Source organism: Halichoeres trimaculatus, unplaced genomic scaffold (genome assembly GCF_033239565.1).
Source record: "Halichoeres trimaculatus isolate MK-OKI-2021-1 unplaced genomic scaffold, fHalTri1.1 fHalTri1_scaffold_10, whole genome shotgun sequence".
Classification (NCBI taxonomy): domain Eukaryota; kingdom Metazoa; phylum Chordata; class Actinopteri; order Labriformes; family Labridae; genus Halichoeres; species Halichoeres trimaculatus.
The window spans coordinates 23,795,868-23,818,549 of NW_027437187.1; the positions used below are offsets into that span (position 1 = coordinate 23,795,868).

At 41.1% G+C, this 22,682-nt stretch overlaps 4 protein-coding genes across 11 annotated transcripts in view; 3 read left to right on the forward strand and 1 right to left on the reverse strand.

Moving 5' to 3' along the window:
* The first annotated feature begins 587 nt into the window (after nucleotides 1–587).
* LOC141796490 (SIN3-HDAC complex-associated factor-like) lies at nucleotides 588–7,322 on the forward strand. The gene is made up of 6 exons (XM_074677648.1): nucleotides 588–725; nucleotides 3,184–3,311; nucleotides 3,396–3,495; nucleotides 3,597–3,720; nucleotides 3,817–3,967; nucleotides 5,063–7,322. The coding sequence occupies exons 2-6, from the start codon at nucleotides 3,184–3,186 to the stop codon at nucleotides 5,379–5,381; spliced, it is 822 nt and encodes a 273-aa protein (XP_074533749.1). The 5' UTR covers nucleotides 588–725; the 3' UTR covers nucleotides 5,382–7,322.
* A 1,814-nt stretch (nucleotides 7,323–9,136) lies between these two features.
* kxd1 (KxDL motif containing 1) lies at nucleotides 9,137–13,228 on the forward strand. Its single transcript, XM_074676839.1, has 5 exons — nucleotides 9,137–9,402; nucleotides 9,637–9,756; nucleotides 9,860–10,012; nucleotides 10,098–10,144; nucleotides 10,236–13,228. Exons 2-5 carry the CDS (start codon nucleotides 9,659–9,661, stop codon nucleotides 10,490–10,492), a joined length of 555 nt encoding a protein of 184 aa, XP_074532940.1. The 5' UTR covers nucleotides 9,137–9,402; nucleotides 9,637–9,658; the 3' UTR covers nucleotides 10,493–13,228.
* Nucleotides 13,229–13,822: 594 nt separating this feature from the next.
* Nucleotides 13,823–19,459, forward strand: LOC141795982 (endoplasmic reticulum-Golgi intermediate compartment protein 2-like). The gene is made up of 13 exons (XM_074676828.1): nucleotides 13,823–14,157; nucleotides 14,247–14,355; nucleotides 14,441–14,487; nucleotides 14,565–14,632; nucleotides 14,748–14,788; nucleotides 14,917–15,018; nucleotides 15,116–15,205; nucleotides 15,320–15,375; nucleotides 15,457–15,555; nucleotides 15,682–15,779; nucleotides 15,871–16,033; nucleotides 18,040–18,119; nucleotides 18,210–19,459. Exons 1-13 carry the CDS (start codon nucleotides 14,052–14,054, stop codon nucleotides 18,264–18,266), a joined length of 1,116 nt encoding a protein of 371 aa, XP_074532929.1. The 5' UTR covers nucleotides 13,823–14,051; the 3' UTR covers nucleotides 18,267–19,459.
* Nucleotides 19,460–19,522: 63 nt separating this feature from the next.
* Nucleotides 19,523–22,682, reverse strand: part of magi2b (membrane associated guanylate kinase, WW and PDZ domain containing 2b) — a 97,330-nt gene continuing 94,170 nt past the window's right edge. For 2 of the 8 annotated variants that reach the window (XM_074676822.1, XM_074676821.1), the window contains exon 22: nucleotides 19,525–22,447. In XM_074676822.1, coding sequence (XP_074532923.1) covers nucleotides 21,759–22,447 — 689 coding nt within the window. In that variant the 3' untranslated portion in view covers nucleotides 19,525–21,758. Of the gene's footprint in view, nucleotides 22,448–22,682 lie in introns of all 8 variants that reach the window. The other 6 variants (XM_074676825.1, XM_074676824.1, XM_074676827.1 and 3 more) reach the window with 4 other exon arrangements.

Below are 22,682 nucleotides of genomic sequence, written 5' to 3' on the forward strand. Positions count from 1 at the left end.
CACTTATCTGTTATCCCTTAGGCAAAAAGGTTTTACTTTCTTACAATACGCATGCAGTGTAACTGACCAAAACAAAGCACCAACTGAATATAATCCTTGCTAAAAGTTAACAAAGTGTTGATTAGGCTATCTGTCAGCAAGACTATCAGTTTGCTACGGTCTAAAAAATGGACACAAGTGGGTGCTCGCCTTCAGATAGCCACTGGATGGAGTCCATGTTTCACTACCTTTTATTTACTGGTCTAATCTGGTCAGTTGTCACGCAATTCAAATCAACAAAGCGCATATCCCTGCGAGACGCCGAGCCTCCTAAAAACCGTAGGCCTCCAGACGGGCCATCTGGCGTTTTGTAGTAAAACGACAGGCCCCGCCCCCTTGCTTACACTCTCCAATGTGCCATAGCAACCGGGGCCGAGCCCCCTGTTCCCGCGCAATGTTCCCATCCTTATAAGGCCAGTAGAATGCAGACGCACGGGTACGTCATACGTCTTTTATGTAAATGGTTTGATTGAAGAAAAAGAAAAAAGCCTTCTGCCCTACTCTGAAATGGAGGTGTGGATACAACGCATGCGCACTGTGTCCACAACTATCCAGTCCCGTCCACAAGCGCAGACATCAACAAGGGAGCGGGTTACTGATGCGGGTTGATTTTCATAATAGTCACATCGTAACAACGCGCTAACAGGACTATTACTTTGTATCAACTGCACGCCTTCTGCAACAAGGTAACGTATGCAGCCGGTGTGCGTTTGTTCTGTGCAGTCTTTGAGGCTATGAAGGGTAGTAAAGTCTTAGTTTTGCTTTTCAGACGTGTAATTCAAAACAAGCTTCGACTTATCTTAGAACAATTGCTCTTTAAGGCCTAAAGAAAGAGAGCCTGTATGGCCAAACTAATGCGTTGTTTAACTTTCAAACTGTTAAATTAACTGAAGAAAGCGTATAGAAAGCGAAAAAAGCACGTAAATGTTGTAAATACTGTCAATGTGGTATTCATGTGCCTGCGTGATGAGTAAGACATGGGTGTTGATGTTGTTGTTTGTTCAAGGCTCACACCGTTTTCGGCCCTGAAATGCATTAAAAGCCGGTCATTTTACGTGTTAAGGTCGAAAACATTGATATTTCATAAGCATTAATGCCCACAAGTAGTGTTTGTGGTGCGCCTGCAGTCTACTACACGTTTACTCCTGCTAAATAAGCCAAGTTGAATCTCTCACGCCCACCCGGAGCAGAGATGCGTCTCAGCACGCGGCCGCTGATGTCAACAAAACAGCTGCCACAAACACAAAGTATTTCTCTTCGGGTAATGTAACTCATAGTCATTTAAAAATGCCGTTTATTTCACTTAAAGGTTACAAAGACCGACTCTGAATCCACCGTATCTTTGAACTTAGTGCACATGTAGTTGGAGGTGGACTGTTGCAGTGACGCTGCTGTGGAATAACAAAGAGTAAAGATCAAATTACACGATCATTAGAGTACCGTCTCCTCTCATCGTCGAAAAGGCGAAATTTTGCTTTCCATTTATGTTCGTTAAAGTTATCTCACATCGCAAAGTTAATAGAATGGGAGAAAGTCTGGTATCGTCGAGCAGAGGACGGTCATCATAAAATGGGTGCGCATGAAGCAGGTCGTGTGGCATGCCATGCTTCCTTGCTGGAGTGGGCGGTGAAATTGGCGACTTGCACTTTTCTCTCGATAAAAACAACTGCTTTTCTCGATGTCCTCTTTCATTTCGAATGTGAACATGTTGTTCTAACATGTTTTGAATGTTTTTTGGATATTTATTTCAGTTTACTCCAAATATTACAATTTTTGCGGAAAATCGCATCACACCCCCTTCTCCACACTGCCTCCGCCTTTGAAGCGTGTTGCCATGTTGAGTTGCGTCACGTACTGTATTCTGCTGCAGAGATCGTGTGTAGTTCACAGATGAGACACTCGATGCTGAAAAGGGGCTCGACCTTGTAACGCACTCATGATTTCGTTCACACTGCTGATCCAGGTTGTTTTATGAAACACCTGAGAATGGTTTATACCTCTGCTCAATTTTGAATAGTTTTGAACAGTATTATTCGTTATTTCATTTTTTTGCTGGCCTTTTGATAATTTAGGGCTTGTTGTTAGTGATTTTGTTGCTGCTGTTTCTAACTTAAAATAACTACAAAACTACAAAATTTCCATGCTAAACTGAGTTTTTGCTTAAAGCTGCTTAATTTATAAGTTTCTGGATCAGCGTGATCTGTGGCAATGCAGGTGCATGAAATGTGGCTTCTGTCACGTTTACTGTATTCATCGTTTCTGCATGGCGTGGTATAAAATTCCAACGTGTGCATATAAACAATTGTATATATTTTAAATTTCGAGTAAGTACTGTTATTTTGTCTTAATCCTAAAGATTACCTCAGCATTATTTTAAAATGTTTTAAAAGGAGACAGTCCTCTGGCTTCAATACTACTCCTCCACTTTGACTGTTTTGGTACCTGGTATTACAAGCAGAGCGAGAGCTCTTTACTTTACTCCTGCTCTGTCTGAGCTCTCTGTGGCACTGCACTGTCAGAAGACCCCCAGGACTGATGGCAGGAAAAAAAAAATCCAGTCTGGGGGGCGCGGCTCGCAGTTTTGCCGCAGTTCAGATCCACATGTGCTGTGCAGATTAAATTTTGCCTAGCAACATAAATCATAATTCCTTGGCTCAATCGGGGCTCTTAATTCATTCCTACTATCAGCTCCCCGATACGTTAATATTTTGCATTTCTTCGGTGATGAATTCCCAATTTTCGGAGTTTATCTGATATAATCCACCCCAGTGCCTGGAGGATCAGGCTGTGCGTGCTTATATTTTGAGTTTCCAAAATGAAGCGTGCATCCTGTAAGCGCAGCATGGTGACATGATCTGTCTGACACGCTGTCTGACTGTTGACCTACTTCCCTCATGTGGGTCAAAGCGGAGGGATGCTCCTACAAAATCGCTTTTCCTGCACGCTTTTAGTGCTCCCCATGCGTGACAAAACACCAGTTTTATTTTCTGACTACACATTCGGCTAGACTTAGATGTTATAATAAGATACCACATGTGCACATGAGCCTGAATGTACGGCTGCAGGGAGGTACTGCAGTAAGCACGTCACACACACACTGATGAGAGGCTGTGATGTTAATTTTCACTAATGTTTCACACGCAGATGTTTGGCTTCCACAAGCCAAAAATGTACAGGAGTTTGGACGGCTGCTGCATCTGCCGCGCAAAGTCGTCAAGCTCTCGTTTCACAGACAGCAAGCGCTATGAGAAAGACTTCAGGAGCTGTTTCGGGTAAGACGCACTGCTGAACACGTGAGTTTAAGGGGAGACATTTTCCCCTGTGTCAGTTCCTCACAAACTGCGATTGTCTTACAGACTGAGTGAAACACGATCAGGGGAGATCTGTAACGCCTGTGTGCTTCTGGTTAAACGATGGAAAAAGCTTCCTGTGGGAACCAAGAAGAACTGGAATCATGTGGGTTTGGACAGTGTTTCTATTATTTATGACTTAGTATTCAGCATTTATGTTTGTCTTGCTTACTCATGATGTGGTCTTTCTTCATCTCCTCCCCCTAGGTTGTTGATGCTCGAGGAGGTCCAAGCCTAAAAATAACCTCCAGGCCCAAGAAGATCAAGTCCATCTCCAAGAAAGCACGACCGAGCCAGATCAGCAGGCTGCAGAAAGAGTTGAAAAGAAACAGTCAGTTCTGATTGGGTTTTTTTCTAACACAAACTACATTACTTGTTGGTTTGTAAAGGCCTAATCATCATCATCATTACTTGTTTTGTCCATCAGACTCAGACGCCCACAGCACCACCTCCAGTGCCTCTCCGGCTCAGTCTCCTAGTTACAGCAACCTGTCAGACGATGGCTCAGACACCGAGCTCAGCCCCGGGTCCAGCCGTTCCCCTGTCTTCTCATTTCTTGACCTAACCTACTGGAAGAGGTAAGCTCGCTTCTGGAGCACTCTGTTGATTCACTAATTCATTAAGTACAAATTTAATACAACACACACTGGCGTGTTTTTGGAGTCGCGCTTGATATTCACCAGAGCATTAAGAAGCATTTTCTGTTTAAGTGGCACGTTCTTGCTCTAAAATGTTAAGATAAGACTGTCATTTTTACCATTTTCACTTGTTTACGGTATGAAAACATCTTCCGTCTCACTGGAAGTCTAATCAGGGTAAACATGTTAATAATGTGACTATGCATGGTCTTCACTGTTGTGTTGTACAATTTCACATCTGTGGGCCTGTAACCTACAACCAGTTTCATGACTGAATAATCTGCTTTTGATATTTACTCAGCGCAATAAAAGGTGTAGCTTTAAATAAGCCTTGAAATTGCTCGACTTTTTGAGAACCAGATGTAACATCCTGAATTTGAAAAGCAAAAGCTGACGACATGGCTTTTCATCACTAAACCAACCTAAAGACTGTAAATTGTAAGCAAGTGGAAAAAAGCAAATGTTTGACTTGTTTTTTAAGAAAAAAAAAACAACTTTAAAAGGATTAATCACTTGTCACAGTATTGTTGCAACGTTCTTATTGGATCGATTCAGTGTTGCAGCTCCAGATATGTGTCACACCTGCTGAAAGAAAGTGGTGGTGTTTAAATATATATTTTTACAGTACTTGTTAAAATATGTGACAAACATTAAGCCATTGTTTATCAACACTTTTAAGATTATAATGAAAGTCTTAACTAGTTTAAATGCCACTTCAAGCTTTTTTTGCACATTTTTTGAAATAAGTCCCATTTGAGACAAAACTTTATGAAGATAGAAAAACAATTTAAAGGAAAATCATCCAACATTTGAAAATCCTTCCTCAAATTTGGGCTATTTAACCATCTAGCTCGAGCTATTCTTCATGTTTTCTCTTTCAACACTCAGTTCTTATTCACACCTGAAGATCAAGTGTGTATCTGGCATGAGAAGACTACACTCAGATAAAACTGAATTACTCATACTTGGTTAAAAATGTAGCAGTAGTTTTCTTGAGTTATCCTGTGGTTGAATATGATCAATTTCATTTTTCAGACAAAAAGTGTGCTGTGGAATAATTTACAAAGGCCGCTTTGGAGAGGTGCTCATCGACCCCCATTTATTCAAACCATGCTGCCGCAAAAAACGACAGCAGCAGCAACAAGAGGAGGAGGAAGAGGATGAAGAGGATGAGGATGAGGAGGAAGATGTGGAGGTGGATGAGAGCCCCAGGGTTGTGGATGTAAGCGGGCAGAATCCCCAGATGGAAGAGGAAGTGAAGGAGACACCGTTGTGCGTGCAAGAGCCTGCTCAACTATGTGTTTCAGTGACAACACCTCCATCCAGGAGTGGGGAGCTGGTGGAGGGGTGGTGAAGGAGAAAACCTCCTTCCTTGCACACATCTCTGAAGAAATCTTGGGGTGCTGTTTTTTTGTTTTTTTTGTTTTTTGTTTTCTAAAGCACTTACAGAAGAAAGTGGCCTCAGATCGCCTTCAGTCACAAAGCAGCTGAAAATCCTTTGGTCTTCTCCACAAAATGTCAAAGGTTCGTTTTTATTTTATTTTAAATACTAACTTATGGACTGTTTTGTTCCGTTTTGTCTTTTTTATATATATTTAATATTCTCATCGTGCTGTTAAAGGCCCATCATCTGTGGTGTTATTGATTTGCTTTAGATAAAATGCTGGAGCTCTAGTTTGCTGGTACATTTAAGAGATTTTATTCCAAAATGCAATAGATCCACTCAGTGACAGAAAAAGGTGCTACTTGAAATTCATCACTCAACATTTCAAACATACAGCTAAATCATCAATAATGCGGATATTTATAAGCATACAGTATATGATGAAATGACTAATATACAGAAAAAGAGATTAGTATGTCTTTCTTTGTAAAGAGTGGATATCTCTCTTTTTGAAATGGTGGATACGTCCTTTTGGAATGAATGATGCTTCACATTGACTGAGCACAGACCTGTACAGTAGCCCCTGTGTTTGTGTTTTTCACACTGACATCCACTTCTATCAAAGACTTTGTGTTTGTAGACTGGATTAGTGTCTCCGTGTCCAAATACGTATGTGTGTCCCGGCTAAATAAGGCCTATTCACTGCTTCAACAGCAAATACACCAGCCTTAATGATGTGTCACAGACAGTGCTAGTGTTATTTCTGGATTGGTATTAAGGAACAAAAAGGGACAGTAGCTATATTTATTGTGGCCTCAGCAACACATAGTGCATTTTGCAAGAATTGCAAGAATGGCAAGTCCACTCATCCAAAAGACCTAACGATCTGATGCATGAGTCTACTAAATTTGCATGGCCTTATATAAACTGTAAATTGTATTCTTATTTTTTTGTTGATCCATTTCTCTAAAGTTTTAACTTATTTTTATATGTAAAAAAAAAAAAGAAAACGCATAAATAAAAAAGTGTCTTTGCATAATAATACCACACAATACAGCAGAAAAACACAAATCGGTCTATCGTCATTCAGCAATACAATTATCAGTGATTTCTGTCATTCCCGGGTCAGTATGCGGTTAAAAAAAACTTTATACAAGCTAAAATTCTATGCCATTGCCTCTTATATACCACAAATGTGTTGTGATATATAGCCTAATATTACTTTATTTATCAGATTAAAGCCAAAGCACATTGAAATTCACCCAATGTCAAATCAATGCAGGTTTTTGGACGTTTGTGCTCGTCCGAGGTCATTTGTATATATGTTTACGGTATTCTAAATGAACACTAATATGAAATTTCATACATGGGATGTTGTAGCTGGGAGCTAAGGGTGTTGTGTACATAAGGGGAGGGTCGGCCATTCGGCTCTTATATGGGTTCCATTATTTATTTCATATTTATTTGTATCACTGCATCTCCACTTTTAAGTGTAATGCTCTGAATTATTTTCATCTCTAGCCTATTTGTAGTATGTTTTTTTGTACATCAGAAATCGAATGTAATTCTCACGCAGGCTCTGTTTAACATTGCGTTGAATTACTGGTTGTCAATATTTGTGAAATGTTAAGTATTTATTTGCTCATCAGTTGAGTTGCGTGCAACCTAACTTATTCTGTACCATCACTTTAGATCTGTATCATGTAGATTGAAATGAATGATAGATTGCAACCAAACTGTACTTTTCCCTTTTAGCCTGTAGCTCAATACGTTACCTAACTCTAGACTTGCATGTACTGTTGCTATGCATTTACTTAGCATACAAGTTAGACAAAGCGGTTTTGTATTTTTTATACATCATGTACTTTTTTTACTTGTCCTTAATAAAGTAATTTTGTGAGTTTTCTGGAATTATGGATTTTTTTAAATCTTATAACAGTTCAAAATGAGCAATTCCCAGAGAAACTTTGAAAGCTGGTTCTGATTGGCTGCTGCCATCTCTGTAGTTACTTCTACCACTGCTACCTCCGTGATTTGCTGCTGCAGTTTGGAATAAGATAGTGGTCAGTGGCCTGAATAAGGCTGGATGAAACCCAGGTCTGAGAGAGTGAACTGTGACAATCAGCAAGCAGCTGAGCAAAATGGGTGCTGCCCTTAATAAATAAAAAACTAATTTGCCTATTGCCCCCTCATTTTGCACATGGGCATGTGATCATTTCAGTTCACGTAATGACAAATTATTTGTTTGAATGGAAAACTAAGTTGTTTTTTGTCTTGAACAAGAAGTAAATGAGAGGACATGTAATTTGATATGACTTAAAACAGGAGCAGCCTCAGACGGGATTTAAAACCAGTATCAGCTTGTGAAACAGCAGAGCTAATCCCCACACTAACAGGCGTTACTGTGGAGTGTTTGTATGGTAATTTCTTTTCTTTTTTTAAGCACAGTTCAACAGTTTCAAAAGCCTAGTATGTGCTCCTGTGCCAGAAGCATATCAAGGTTAAAGAGGCTAAAGACGTGATAGAGACCAGCCGGGAAGAAGTAGATCTGACCATCACACCACTGTGGTGCTTGAAGGGGTTCACTTGCCCGAGATTAACTATTTCAGTATTTATAGGTAATTTAAATCACAGTGGGTGGAAGTAAGTACAATCTAACCTCTCAACAGGAAGGCGGAGGGCAGGATTTGATAAAAAGGAAAAAAAAAACAGCCTGCTTTATGGTGACATGCGGCATTTCAAAAACTTGATCCAGACTCCTGTGGGAGGTAGGCCAAATTGTGCACAATACAAAGAGGCCACATGAGGGTTGTAAACCCAGAACAACACAGCGCACATTTTTTTTGGTACGCCCTACAGTGTATGAGTTTTTTTTTCCAAAACATAAACATGTAGTAACTAACCATCATGCACTTACATGCTCTTTTGACATCTATTATCATTTTAAACAAAAAAAAAATTAAATAAGAAAAAGAAAAGCTTTATCATACATAACCTGAATGAGCTATTCTTTTTGATATTGGAATAAAGCTTGTAGTAGAATCAATACAGGAGTAAGTCAAAATCAAAGAAAGGCAAAATGATTCGAAATAATACTAGGTTGGACCATTTCTGGAAAAACTGAAGGGTTGGGATTGCTACTCTTTACTACAGCTGTACTACTACTGCTACTACTACAACTGATCTACTCCATGTGCTGTCTTCTACAGCATCAGCCACTTAGGGGATCCTGCTAATATTTTCACAACCCTTTAGCGCCATCTACAGGGTGAAAAAGAAGACTGATCTAAAGTTCATGCTGTTGCCTGCTTATTTCTCATGTCTCTGATATTGACTTGATGCCGTTGTAAATGAGGGCTGTTTTCTTAAATGTTCACACAGTATTGATATAGGTTGATTGACTTAACCTTGGTTGGTATCTACATAAAATTTTGCCAATGGCCACGAAGACAGAACACGAAGACAACCAGTGTGTTGGTGTGCCGACTATACCCAAACAGATTAGGTTTGCCATTTTATTTTTTCAAAAATTTGATTTAAATAAATATGAAATGATAATGACGGAGTAATGCGCTAAAGGAATTGGATGTTATTTTTATTTTAAATTTCCATAATTAACATTCCAATATATCTAAGAAAATACAGTTCATTACTTAACCACATTTTAATTTTGCTCAGAGAAAAAAAATAATATGAAGGAAAGCGACAACTGAATCACCGGAAACGGTGGTCCCATGACAGGAAGTTACAGAAACATACACGGAAGTGCTTTGTTTTTATTTCTCTGCCAGCTGTTCTGTCAGTTCACTCTTAATTGTGAAACTATTTCAACACGGATATTCAGTTATCAAAGATTGATGCATCAACCAGACCGGAGGTAGCTCATGTGAGTTTTGCTTTTTCCTCCCGATTGTCGCCTTAGCCCGCGTGCTAACGGTACCATCAGAGGCTGCGCGAGACATCTTTCAGTCGAGCCTAACTAGTAACTGAGGTGAGCTACTGATGAAATTATTAAAATGTTTTTATTCACAATGAAGGAAATATTGATGGTCCGAATTCACTCTCCTTCAAGATAATTCATTAATTTACGTATTAAGATTTGAAAGCTGTTGGTAAACTGACTAGTTCCATCATGCTTGAGCTCTCCTATGGTTTGTTGTTTTGATTTCTTGTGTTAAATTTAACTGTTGACCGATTTCAAATGAAGGTTTTTATTTTATCGCAGCTTCTCTGTACTGACCTCAAACATGGTGGAGCCCACAGCTTCTGGTGTGTTCTGTAACAGGATGCTGAGCATGGTCAACTCTGAGGATGTGAACGCTATCATTCAGGCTCAGAGACACATGTAAGGGTCACTGGGTCACTTTATGTGTATTGTTTCTTTTGGTTGGTCTACTTGTAACAGTTAAGTAATCATATTAAATGCTTCCAAATGATTGTGAAAACAGGCTTGATCGCTTTGAGAAAACCAATGAAATGCTGATCAACTTCAACGGGCTGTCTAATGTGAGGCTGCAGCAGATGAACGAGCGTTTCCTGCTCCATACACGCACCCTTGTGGAGATGAAGAAAGACCTGGACAGCGTCTTTAGAAGGATAAGGTAGGTAATTACTCCCCAAGTGTAAACACCTGTGAAGACAAACAGACACAGAATCTCAAGTCTTTGGTGTTTTCTGTGCTTACAGGACACTCAAAGGAAAGATTGCCAAGCAGTACCCAGATGCTTTCAGCAGTGAGTCAGCATTTTCTTACGGCTCACCATTGTACAGCATCATACTAATTCTTTATAATTAAGATATGACAATATCTTTGTTTCCTGGCAGTTATTCACGAGTCACCAATCCTGGAGGACGATGACGATGAGTTCGACCCCGTTCCCCCGAGTGTTGCCACAACAGTCACAGCAGCCAATTCCGAGCAGAGCACAGACTCATGTGACACGAGTCCAGATGTGATTTCACCCACTGTGAGCAGATGCTCTGAAGATCTCTCTCAAGAACCACTGGACACACCCACTTCGGATGTCCTTGAGACAGCCGTCTTACAGGACGAGGGTCCGGACTCTGTCGCTGCAGAATAGAGAGTGCAGGTCTTGTTTTTCGTTTTGAGTTTGCATTGGTGTTTACCACATTCACTTACAGTCAGAAAATGTGCGGTTGGCATCAAAAACATGGAACTGTCTATGAGGGACTTTTGTTGGTTTGCTTTTTTGCCATGCACAGCACTAGAATAATGCGGTTTATACTTGAAATTATATGGTATTGCACTGTAGATGTATATGTATGATTATGACAGTGAAAGCCCTTAGTCTTTGTGTGATTTCACTCAAGCTCATGTATGATTGCCAGCAGACCTGGTCTCATGATATACTTAATTCAAGAGACAAAAGGTAGTGTGCTACACCGGAATATTATGCAGGATTTTTAAGAAGTCAGGTAGCATTCTTTCATATGGTGGATTCATGAAAATGCCTTCATGTTGTCTCTCTATCTATATTCATGAAACCGGGAATTAGGTTAACTGTCAGTGTTTAGCATTGCTGCTAGTCAGAGTTTCTTTGAGACAAGAAAGGTACAGCATGTGACAAGGAGATCCAAGTGCTCCTTAATGCCTGTACAAAATGCCATTTTGACACAAAAGGGAAAACTCAGCCTAAAACTGGTCACAGATTGATGCTCCAGTTTTCTGTGAATTGGAACCTTTTTCTCAAAACAGATTCTCATCAGGAAAAAGTGATCAAATGAATATGGAAGCTGATCCATTGTGGGGGACGTTTGGGTGTACTGATGCTACTACCAACAATCATGGGATAAAAAAGATACAGTAGACTTTCCTTTTTAAGATTAAAGAAGTGAGATGGTTTTATGAAGTACGATATCGTTCCAATATGCACTGCCTGTCCAAAAAAGAAGTCGCCAGCTGGATTTAACTAAGCAAATAGGTATGAGCCTCCTATTGGATAATTACTGCATGGGCGATTGCCTTTCAGCTGGCAACAAGTTATTTAACCCTAACTGATGCAATGAGTTGCTTCTCATTTCTTAAACAACCATGTGGAAAGACACATCCTGTGGTCGTGGAAAAGATGTTAGTCTGTTTGAGAAGGGTCAAATCATTGGCATGCATCAAGCAGAGAAAACATCTGTGGAGATTGCAGAAGTTACTAAAATTGGGTTAAAACTGTCCAACCCATTATTCAAAACTGGAATGTGAGCACCCATCATCTTCGAGTAAGAAATGTGGCTGGAAAAAAATCTGAAATGATTGTGATCGGCAATTGCTTTAAATTTTTCTTCACTGATGGAATAGCCATATTCCAAGATATTAATGCCAGGATTCATGGGGCTCAAATTGTGAAAGAGTGGTTCAGGGAGCATGAGGTATCATTTTCATTCATGGATTGGCCTCCAGACCTTAACCCCATTGAGAATCTTTAGGATGTGCCGAAGAAGGCTTTGCGCGGCAGTCAGTCTCCAGCATCATCAATGAAAGATCTTGGTGAAAAATTAATGCAACACTGGATGGAAAAAAATCTTGTGACATTGCAAAATCTTATGGAAACAATGCCACAGCTAGTGCGTGCCATAATCAAAGCTAAAGGTAGTCCAATGAAATATAAGAGTGCGTGATCTTTTTGTTGGCCAGGCAGTGTACGAACAATAACATAAACATACATGTTATTTGATTTTAACAAGCATGTGAGTCACTACTAAGTAAAAACAATATTAACATTTGATGTGATGAGTGAGTGGAAGAAAGATGCTAAAAAGTGGACTGATATTCAGAGTACAGACGTTCAGACAATGATGCTCAAAGCTGATGATTACATTTTAGTATCAGACCTGGGTCATGGTGAAAAAAGTCAGAGAACTACACACAGACGGACATTCAGCTTGCTAGATAGCATAATTGTTTGTCTGATGATGTTGTTTTAATGTGATCATGAAATTTGCTTCTACTGAACACAATTAAAGCTTTCATGCTTACCTCCCCAAACAGAGTCCTTATTATGTTACTGCTGTGATTTGACCATAAACTCAGCTCAAAACCAGCTTGTTTAGAACAATGCACGATAAAAAAACTTTCTTTATCTGCAGTCAAACTTGATTAAAATTAAGTTTAATATGTGATTGTCAGCTGGTTGTGCTTCTCAAAATGTATTTTAGACACATCAAATGAATTTTTTTTCTCACCCCACTAAAAAGTTAATTGGGATGCATTACCTTTGCTATCATTACAACTGAGATGATCACGTATGTGTTCAGTTGGAAGTTGCCAGTTAGTATGGGGACATGAAAAATATTTGCTTGTAGTGGAGCTGTTTCCTTTTGATGTACCATTTTAAGAAATCTAACAGACTTAGTGGACTGTTTGTAAGAACAGATGAGCAGGAAGCAATATTCCAGTCCACAGCTTTATTTAAAGTAATGGGAACTGGTTTTCTATCAAGGGAAAGAGTTTACAAATTATTATTGTAAAGTCTAAATATAACAGGTAAATCAAAAAACACTATTGTTCTAAAATAAAGGATAAAACTGATTGTTCTCTAAGTTTAAGACTAACCAACCCAAAAATATTTTAACAAGCAGAAAAACTTACAGGTCAAAAACTAGGTCCATTGTTAAGGAATATCCACATCCTCACAGCCAGCTCCATTATTCTCAAAGGTCTGCCACAAGTGAGCTGGCTGTGTCTTATTACCTCTGAAGCGCCTCACACTTCAACAACTGGGAAACAGGTGAAGGAGGGTGAGAAGAGAAGGGAGGATTTATGACATGGACTGGAAAGGGGTCAGAAAACTGCTATTTGAGTTGTATCAATTTCTGTGATATGGGTGAGTGTTCTTGTGTATCTTATATGTCTGTATTGTAAAAAAAAAAAAACAATGAACAAAAAATAAAAACGAATAAAAGATATGTCAGAAAACAAACAAAAAAACTGCACTTGAGCTTTAGATCAAGGATTTAGTATATATGTGTCATCCCCAAAGGGAAACTATGCGGCCAGTGGTACCACAAAAACAATCCCACAAACAAACAAAAAAAGAGCATACTGTGAAAAATAATCGGAAATAAAAAAAAAAAAGTGAATTGATTTACAGGGCAACTAGAATACTACTGCTGCTACTACTTCTACTGCTAATAATAATAATAAATATAGACCACATTTGCTGTTGAAACACTTTTATTTAGTCTGTTAAATGCATGTTGGTGTGTTGTATATGAGGCATTTTCCATCAGCCACCGCCAGAGGGGGCTAAGTCAAAACAGGACACTTTAGAAACAATAAGGTCAGGGAGAGACCACAATACAGGTTCAAGATGTCAGTGTTTCTTTTCGTGACAACCAGCACTTTTATCGTCAGTATTTCATCTTCTCTTTCGCTCAGTCTCGATGCACGTAATCACGTTTAACAGGTTAAAGTAGCTGGTTAACAGACATAAACTGTCAGCTCCGTGGTAACAACTGTCATGTTGACGTCAGCACGCAGCTAAACCACGATGCACGCGACCGAATGTCACTCAGAGCCGTTGCTCAAAGCTCAACGGCAGAGTGACAGAGCTACGGGCGTGTAACAACACACCTGCTCTAAAGTCACTTTATGAAGAAAGCACCAGCCAACACAGCGCAGTTACTAAAATGAGGAGGTGGTCGAAGAGAAAGGCTCTGACCCTGGTGAAGGAGATTGACGCTTTCCCCAAAGTGCCTGAGACCTATGTGGAGTCATCAGCCAGCGGAGGGACAGGTGCACAGACCCCACCACCGCCTCTCCTTCTACCCAAGAAGACATTTACGGCTGAAGTGACTCATTTGAATACTTTCTATTTCCTCCAGTGTCTTTGCTGGCATTCACCCTCATCGCTGTTCTCGCCATCCTGGAGTTCTTTGTGTACAGACACTCATGGATGAAGTATGAGTATGAAGTGGACAAAGACTTCACCAGGTAGGAGTCACACAAAGAAGTGTGTGATTGAAATATTGTAACCTTATATCTGTGCTTTCTCACTGTATCTGTTCTTCCCTCACAGTAAACTGAGGATCAATATTGACATCACGGTGGCGATGGACTGCCGGGGTGAGTACAAAAACACCTGTGTAATTTAACTTCAAGAAATGGATGTTTTCATTGTTTTTCCTTGTGCTGGAATACAGATGTAGGTGCAGATGTTACAGATAGAGCAGAAAGTACAGTGGTTACTGAGGGCTTGACATATGAACCTGTGAGTATGAGCACTTTAATTCTGATAATCCTCAGTTTACCATAAATAGAAACAATTAATTAATTTCTATTTCCTTTTTTTCATTCATGCTCTTATTGTTCTGTCACATTTTCAGGCCAACTTTGAGCTCACACCTGAACAAAGATCATGGCGGATGTAAGATTTTAACTTTTACTACTGTTACACCTCGCCAAAAAGCATGTTTGTGTTAGTTTGAAAGTTTTGTAATTACAGATGTGTCTAGTTTGAAGTTGTGACTTTAACTTTTCTCTCTGCGCTCTCAGGGCACTGCTACAAATCCAGGATCGTCAGAGGGTGGAGTACGCTCTCCAGGATGTTCTCTACAAAGCTGCAATGAAAGAACCTTGTCCTGCTCCGCCTCCAAAGTACATTTTTCTCCAGAGACTGTTAGAAAGATAAACAAGGATGTGTTTTAACCTACTTATGTCTAGACGAAATACTTCCCTCCCTGTTGCTCTGCAGCGATGACTCAACTTCCCATAGCGCCTGCAGAATACATGGACAACTGTATGCGAACAAGGTGGCAGGGAACTTCCACATCGTCGTTGGGAAGTATGTTTGAAAGATGTCCTTAACACAGGATCGCACCTAAACATCTGATAACATTATTTTACCAAACCATTGCTCTGTGAGGCACACAGAAAACAACTTTTTGTCCCTGCACAGATCCATCACACAACGAAGAGGCCATGTACATCTAGATTCATTTGTTAACGAAGACTGTGAGTACTCATGTAACTCAGCAAACAGATTATTTAGTGATGATGATGTGAAGTAATTGTATGAACACACCTCTGTGTTAGCACACAACTTTTCACACCGAATCGACCACCTCTCCTTTGGAGAAGCCATTCCTGGAATCATCCACCCTCTGGACGGCACTGAGAAAACCACTCCTGTTTGTATGTCTCCATTTTTTTCAGCATGAATCCTGTTTTTCAACCTCAGTTAATAGCTTTTTGCTCATTGTAGCTTTTAAATATTTGATCAGAGCAAACAAACAACTGAGCATCTTTTGTGTTCTTCAGCCAGCCACATGTTTCAGTACTTCATCACCATCGTGCCCACCAAACTCAACACCTACAAGGTCTCTGCAGACACTCACCAGTTCTCTGTCACCGAGCAGGTATGTTTACCTTTGGCTAAGGCGTGTTTGTGTTGTCAGTCATGCATCAGTGTGGTGAGTTTGTTTGTGTTCTCCTCTGTTTGTTCTGCAGAATCGAGTGATAAACCCACTGTTAGGCCGTCATGGAGTTGCAGGGATCTTCATGAAGTACGACATCAGCTCACTGATGGTCAAAGTCACGGAGCAGCACATGCCTTTCTGGAAGTTTCTTGTTAGGCTCTGTGGGATCATCGGGGGCATTTTTTCCACTACAGGTCAAAGAAAAAGTGTTTATAAATGAAAATATTCAACACAGAAATTATCTTTTACCTTACCTATTCTTCTCATACAGTTGAAAAACCTTTGTAAGTAAAAGTTTTGGTCGTTTCCAGCCCATCAGAATTCACATTTTCATATGTTAATGATCTGAAAGTTTGAGTTTTACTTGCTGTTTTTCTTTCAAGTTATATTTTTCAGGATTCTTGGCCTTTATTTGATAGGATAGATGAGGAGAGGCAGGGTGCAGAGAGAGAAAAGACAAGCAACAAATTGTAGAGGCCAGGGGTCAAACCAGCAACTGCTACGATGAGGGCTATAGCTTCTGGTATGTATACGCAATGAGTTGTTCAGGCATCAGAGAAGACACAGACACGTTGAATCTACATGAAAAATGTTGTGGGTCAAAGTTATTACTGGAAGGAGTGGAGTCACGGTAAAGAGCAGAGTATCTGGTGGGGGTTTCACATACAGGTGATGAGTCTGAGTACACACACACACACACTTAGACTAATAGTTTTCTTTTGTGTTTAGCAGTCCAGGGGATTACAGAGGTTTGCACCAAACTGTATAAAGCCACTTATGTTCGGGTGAAGCAGCCAACCTGTCTGTAAACTCTTGCATGAATGTAGAGAACGGACATGAATCATACAACCTCAACCCTGACTATTCTTGATTTCATAATTGTTTTTTTTTTTATTAACAAATATAAGAAAACTACTCTGCAGGTGTATCTGAGCTTTTAACCTGCCACAGCCAACAGTCTGCTGTGTTGCGTATTCATCTTCTACTGATTATAGTCATAGATACAGTCTATAATTATACTGTTCAGGGTCGCAGGTGTCTGGAGGGTCGCTCAGCTAGGCAGGGTTCACCCTAGACTGGTCACCAGTCAATCACAGGGCTAACACGCACAGAGACAGACAGCCTTTTACATGCACACTCACATCTACAGGCAGTTTAGACTCACCAGTGAGAACCCAATGAGCATGTTTTTGGACTGTGGGAGGAAGCAGGAGTACCTGGTGGGAACCCATGCATGGGGTGGGTTCCCTCCACACAGAAAGGCCCAACTGGCCTGACCAGGATTTGACCAGGTGACCGTGATGTGAGGATACAGTGCTAACCAGTGCGCCACTGTGCAGCCTTACCTTATGTCATAGTCTTTTTCTCCGCCAAAGAGCTTATGTTTTTTGGGAGAGTTTGTCTGTTTGTCTGGGAACCACATAACTCAGAAAGTAACAAAGAGGAAGTGATTACATTTTGGAGGCAATCCAGATCACCGTCTGGATCCTGGAATTATTTCAAAGGATACTTTATGATTGTGAGGATAGGACCGTTTTCACCATGTGTATATAACTCCACAATTAATGATCAGATTGCTTTGCAAAACAATACAAGACAAGGTCACCACAATTTCTGACAGATGTAAGAGTACGATCCAGATCTTGGCAATATTCTGGATACTAAGATCTGGAATATGAAATGTGTACTGGCTCATCATAATTTTCAACATCGTCAGGTAACAAGTTATCGTACAAACCTGCAACTAACACCAAATTGTAGCAGGCACTCTGCAGAGAGGGAGTATGGCATTAAAGTAGGACTGAAGTGTTGCGTAACAATCATAATATGCTTGGTGGAGGTCTGTGCTCTCTGAGTTTCAAGTTTTCAATGTTTGTTGCAGCAGCAGAACACTTTGTTAGGAGTTGAGGCTCAACCTTGAGGAGTGATGAAATTGAACTGTAAAGCCCTGGTCAGAGTGTGCAGCTGGTCGAGCAGACAGGATAAGCAGTGGTGTTAGAGCAGAAGGAGAGACCAGACTAGAACGTCAGGTGTGTTTCAGGTAATTGTCAGAATAATTATGATAGCAGTGCGTCTCAAGTGGCCAGACGGACGACAATGCTCTGTTTAACAGTTTTAATAATCAGCTTAATCCAGCCTTTTCATTCAACTTGATTTTCTTGAGCTTCAGCACCCAGACTCTTCTCCTTCTCTCTTGTAGGCATGCTTCACAGTGTGTTGGGGTTCTTAGTTGATGTAATTTGCTGTCGTTTCCGAACAGGATCCTACAAACATGTTCAGGTAAACCACACAACTCACCTGTTGAAATGGCAGGTGCCTTGCAGCTTGGATCTTGAAAGTTGACATTATTTTGTATTTTTCTGTCATCAGGAGGATCTTTTGATTCAGCAGACACACAGTGAATCAGTAAACTTTGACGAACAGTGAACACATCCTGGCCTGACACACCACACAGCAGGGACACGCTGGAGAAATGTTTACACGTGGTGTCAGATTTGATCAAACCTTTGCTGTAAATATTAGTATATCTGCTCTTGTAGCTGAAGAGTGAAGGATAGAAATCAACACATCCAGTTTTGACTGGCAAAGTCAACTGAACAGAGACAGATGGTCTGGACCAATCAGAGCTTTTCTCAAGGTGATCATTTTGAGGGACATCTCTTTAACTTTTTGTTTTATGTTTCTGATTCTGTCATGTTGTTTGATGAGGTCAAACTTGAAGCTTTGCAACACTCAGCTGTAGACTGTAAAGATCCTTGTTAACAGTATACACCTGTGTAAGAGCAGAAATCTTAGAGTTTTACCTTTTACCATGAGTGTAACTTAAATAAGACTGATTGTACAGGCAGGGTCTGTAGGAATTTTGTTACTTGTTAGTAAACACAACATTCAAAATGGGCTTCTCCTCACTGGTTCAGTGCATGTTAGCACAAGCTTATCACAGGTATTTGACACATACCTTGTTAGCAGAAAGCTAACTGGAGTCACTCTTTGTCCTGTGCTATTGTCCAAGAGCCCCAAAGCGAGTGAAAATCAAGCCAAGCTTCACCGTCTTTTTAGGAAAAAGCTTTATCTGTTTGGTGTTTCATGCTATGTGCCATGTCCACTATCGTAGCCACTCAGGATAGCTTCTTCCACTCGCTAATCAACACGCAAAGTCACTTGCGCACTGGGTGCACTGTGATTGGCTGATGTTACCCCGCTCACTCTCTGCCCAGAAACGTTCCGAAACAACACAAACAACAACATACAGGCAGAGGAGAGGGTTCAAGGCAGACACAGACACTAACACACGTATAGAAGCCCAGAAGTGACGATTGAGAAGGATTATTCCAGTAAACGTTGACATTTTATTTTTTAGGAAAATCCTACAGACCCTACCTTTGAAGAGTTAAGTTTCTCTTGTTTTGGGTTCATCATGAAGAACTTGTCTCTCTGTCTTTTATTTTTCTTAACTGAGGAATGCAGATCAGATATGTTTTTAGGTTGTCTGCTCCAAAGATGTCTTATTTTGTCCAAACAAATCAAATTTAAATCCCACGGTTCAAATGAAATGAGAAATGGAAAAATCAGCTCTAAGTAAAAGAATCTCTAAAAATATTTTACACCATGTCAAGAGTTTATTTGACAGTATTTCAGAATATCTTTCAGTAAACAAGTTTTTTTATTTTTTAGCAAAATGTTATATCAGTACTGTCGCATTTCATAAAAATAGTTGTTCACGTCTTTGAAACTACAGTATCAATGATACAGTAAACCATATTTGTAGGAATACAGCTGTACAAGGTGAATAGTACACAATTAACACTACACAGTTATACTTGATCTCAATGGGGATTCATGAACGTGCCAGCTTTCACAGGTTCAAATAAAGCCGTATTTTTTTGTTCTTGTATACAAAATCACTCACAGCAGGCAGGGGGGCGGCCTGGACGGAGACAGAGGGCTGGATGACAAAGTCTTTCACCTTCTCTGAACTTTGACATTTCTATTAACAGTTTGTGTGTTTCTACAGCCTGCTTTCATGTTCAGCTGCTCCCTGCCAACATTGTTGGTCACATGAGCCACAGCTGAGAAACATCCAGGGCAACTTTCACTGAAAACTTTCAACATTTGTCTTAAAGGTGTGAGTACAGTCGCAGTCTGGTGGTCGCCTACACCACCTCAGCTTGTGCTGCATTCAGGGACACTACTTTCACAAACATCTCTGTTCCTCTTGTACTCAAAGCACTGGTGATTGATTTCATGAGAAGCTTTGTCTTGTTTAGAGAGCTGGGTGATATCAAAATGGAGGAATGCAGGATAATAGTGAATTCTTCATCACAGGTGTGACGCTCAGTTCAGGTGCAGCTCCTCTGACTGCCAGGTATGGAAACTTTGTGATCAAACAAATGTTTTACTGCATCGTCTAAACTCCAGGGTACCATCAACACCTCGAATGGAACTTTTCTTTTACACAACAAACAAATAAAGCTGAAATGAGACTCTTCAGAAACAAGGGTTGACTGATCCACTCTTCCAGAGGAGGATGTAATGCTACAGGCTACATCTGATCCCCTTCAGACACGAGGGGATGAAGGGCAATCATTGACATTGATAAGCTGAGAGTGCATCGAGATAACTGTAAATACTGCTTGGTGTTAAGTCAGGAGAAAAACAGTTTGCTGATATGTGTGCATGGTCTCTAACATCTACGTTGCATTCAGTTCCCAAAACAAATCAAACAGCTCTGCATTAGTTTGAGTAAGGCACTCCGCCCCATCTCATAACCATCGGCCTCCTCTCCCTCTCACCGATGCCCCTCTCCCACAGTGATGTGGTACACGTAGCACAGTAAAAGGCATAGAAATGGGGTATATAGACTGGACAAAAGTCTTCAGTTAAGCAGTAAATGAATACAACACATCTTATAATTCTGCACAATGTCTGCATGGTTGTGGATTGAGTGGTGTATGTAACTCAGAGAAGTACGATGAGTTCTTACTAAGCCGACTGTTTTCAGTCACTTCAAAGTTCAATTTGATGAAATGAAATTAAAAAAGGAAAAAAAGATTTTCTCTGTCTCACACAAGTACCGAGCTCCACAGAGGAAGTCCTCTCTGTGTTCTACCTCTGAAAGACGTGAGCCCCTGTGTGACAACATGGTGGTTTGTATCCATGCATTCATCCACTGCCTCCCTCCGGTAGTGGCCTGGGTTTGGTGACTTGCACAGTCTTTGATATGTAGTTATAGACGAGGCCATTGAAATAGTCATCCTAAAATACTGTCCTGTGTTTACTCTTCTCTTTACAATGTTTCTAACTACAACACGGCCTCAAAAACACAAACAGCTCTGTTTTTGAGATAACCAAATGTACATATTTGTCACATCTTTACATTTACAGTATATGACATATAGGTAAGCATGTGAGTGCTAACGTATGTTGGGTTAACCAGGCTGTCACTTGGGTCAGTGCCATGTCCTCCAGGAGTTTCAGACTCTCCGCCTCCTCTCAGACAGATTTGAGAGTCTTACTCTTTCTGCCGCACAGAGAAAATGGAGCAAAAGTAAATGTCTTGGATGAACATATGTCTCGCTCCTGCGAGAAACCTTGTTCCATCTGAGGTTACGCTGCACTAACCAATCTGAGCCAGACACGGTCGAGCAGTTAAAGGTACATGATGAAAGCACAGCTCCACTCAGTCACAGACATCACTGCTCCATCTGTGATCACGACACTGTCACATGAGGGGCCAACATGCCAACACTGAGTTTATGTTACATAGCTGTGAAAGGTCTGCTGTTTTTAAGGTGGTGGGTGTAATAATTATCTCATCAGCACAAATGAAACACAAAAGATGAACTTTGAAGGAGATGAGGAGAGAATGAGAGGGTGGAGCCTGACAGTGTCATCCAGTCCAGACCAGCAAGATCCAGTCTACCTGCTCACTGTGGAGGTCCAGGACCTCAGGGTGCCAGGCAGTTTGTCAGACCCAGGGACATTCCAGGGTCCAGGGGAGGCTGCAGCACTCCTGGCGTGAGGATCTTCCACGGTTTTTGGGGGGCAGCAGAGCCCACTGTGGCCGATGGATCGCTCATCCTCTCTGGGGAACAGACCTCTGGACGCCAGCCTCTCCTGGAGGCCGACATGTCCATCTGCACTGCCCGGAGGGGCTCCATTAACGCTCACATACTGGTCCCAGGGCCAGACTGTGGTCATGGTCTGACTGTGCAGACCCTTTCTCTCACAGCAGGGGGAGTAAGTGTCCCTCTGCCTCTCTCTTCTTTCTGCAGACCTCCCCAGGATGGCTTTGGGAGGCAAAGCCCGAGCCTGTCTATCTCCTGGTCCACAGTCTACCTCTCCAGACCCTTGAGGGGCTCCCAGCCCCCTAATGATGCTCTTCTGCTGGGTGGACCTGCCACCTGTAGCCCCTCTGATGGAGTTGTGGTCTGTCTGCTGTGGAGCTTGGTCTGCCATGCACACTGTGGCCTCTAGAGGGAGCTGATGAGGGGAGTCTGGGGCTGAGGCTGGATGGGATGAGAGTGAAGAAATTGGGTGGGGTTCTGGGGTCACTTCCTGCAGGGCAGGGTGGGCTGTAGAAAGGGAATCCCAGGGGCCGGTACAGCCTGTAAGGGAAGAAGAAAACAGTCAGGGCGGACGGAAGAGAAGGCAGGGCGGCACAAACCAGCATGCCCATGCAAAGGAAGTGAAAGAGGTTTATCCACAGTGATATGGTTCAAGTCCAGTCCACATATTCATCAGGCAAACAGGCGCTCAACCGTATGGGCCTTCATGCCCACAAGTGACTTGAAAAGATTTGTTCAGTGCGTGAAAAAAAAAAAAGAGAAATGAACATAGTGG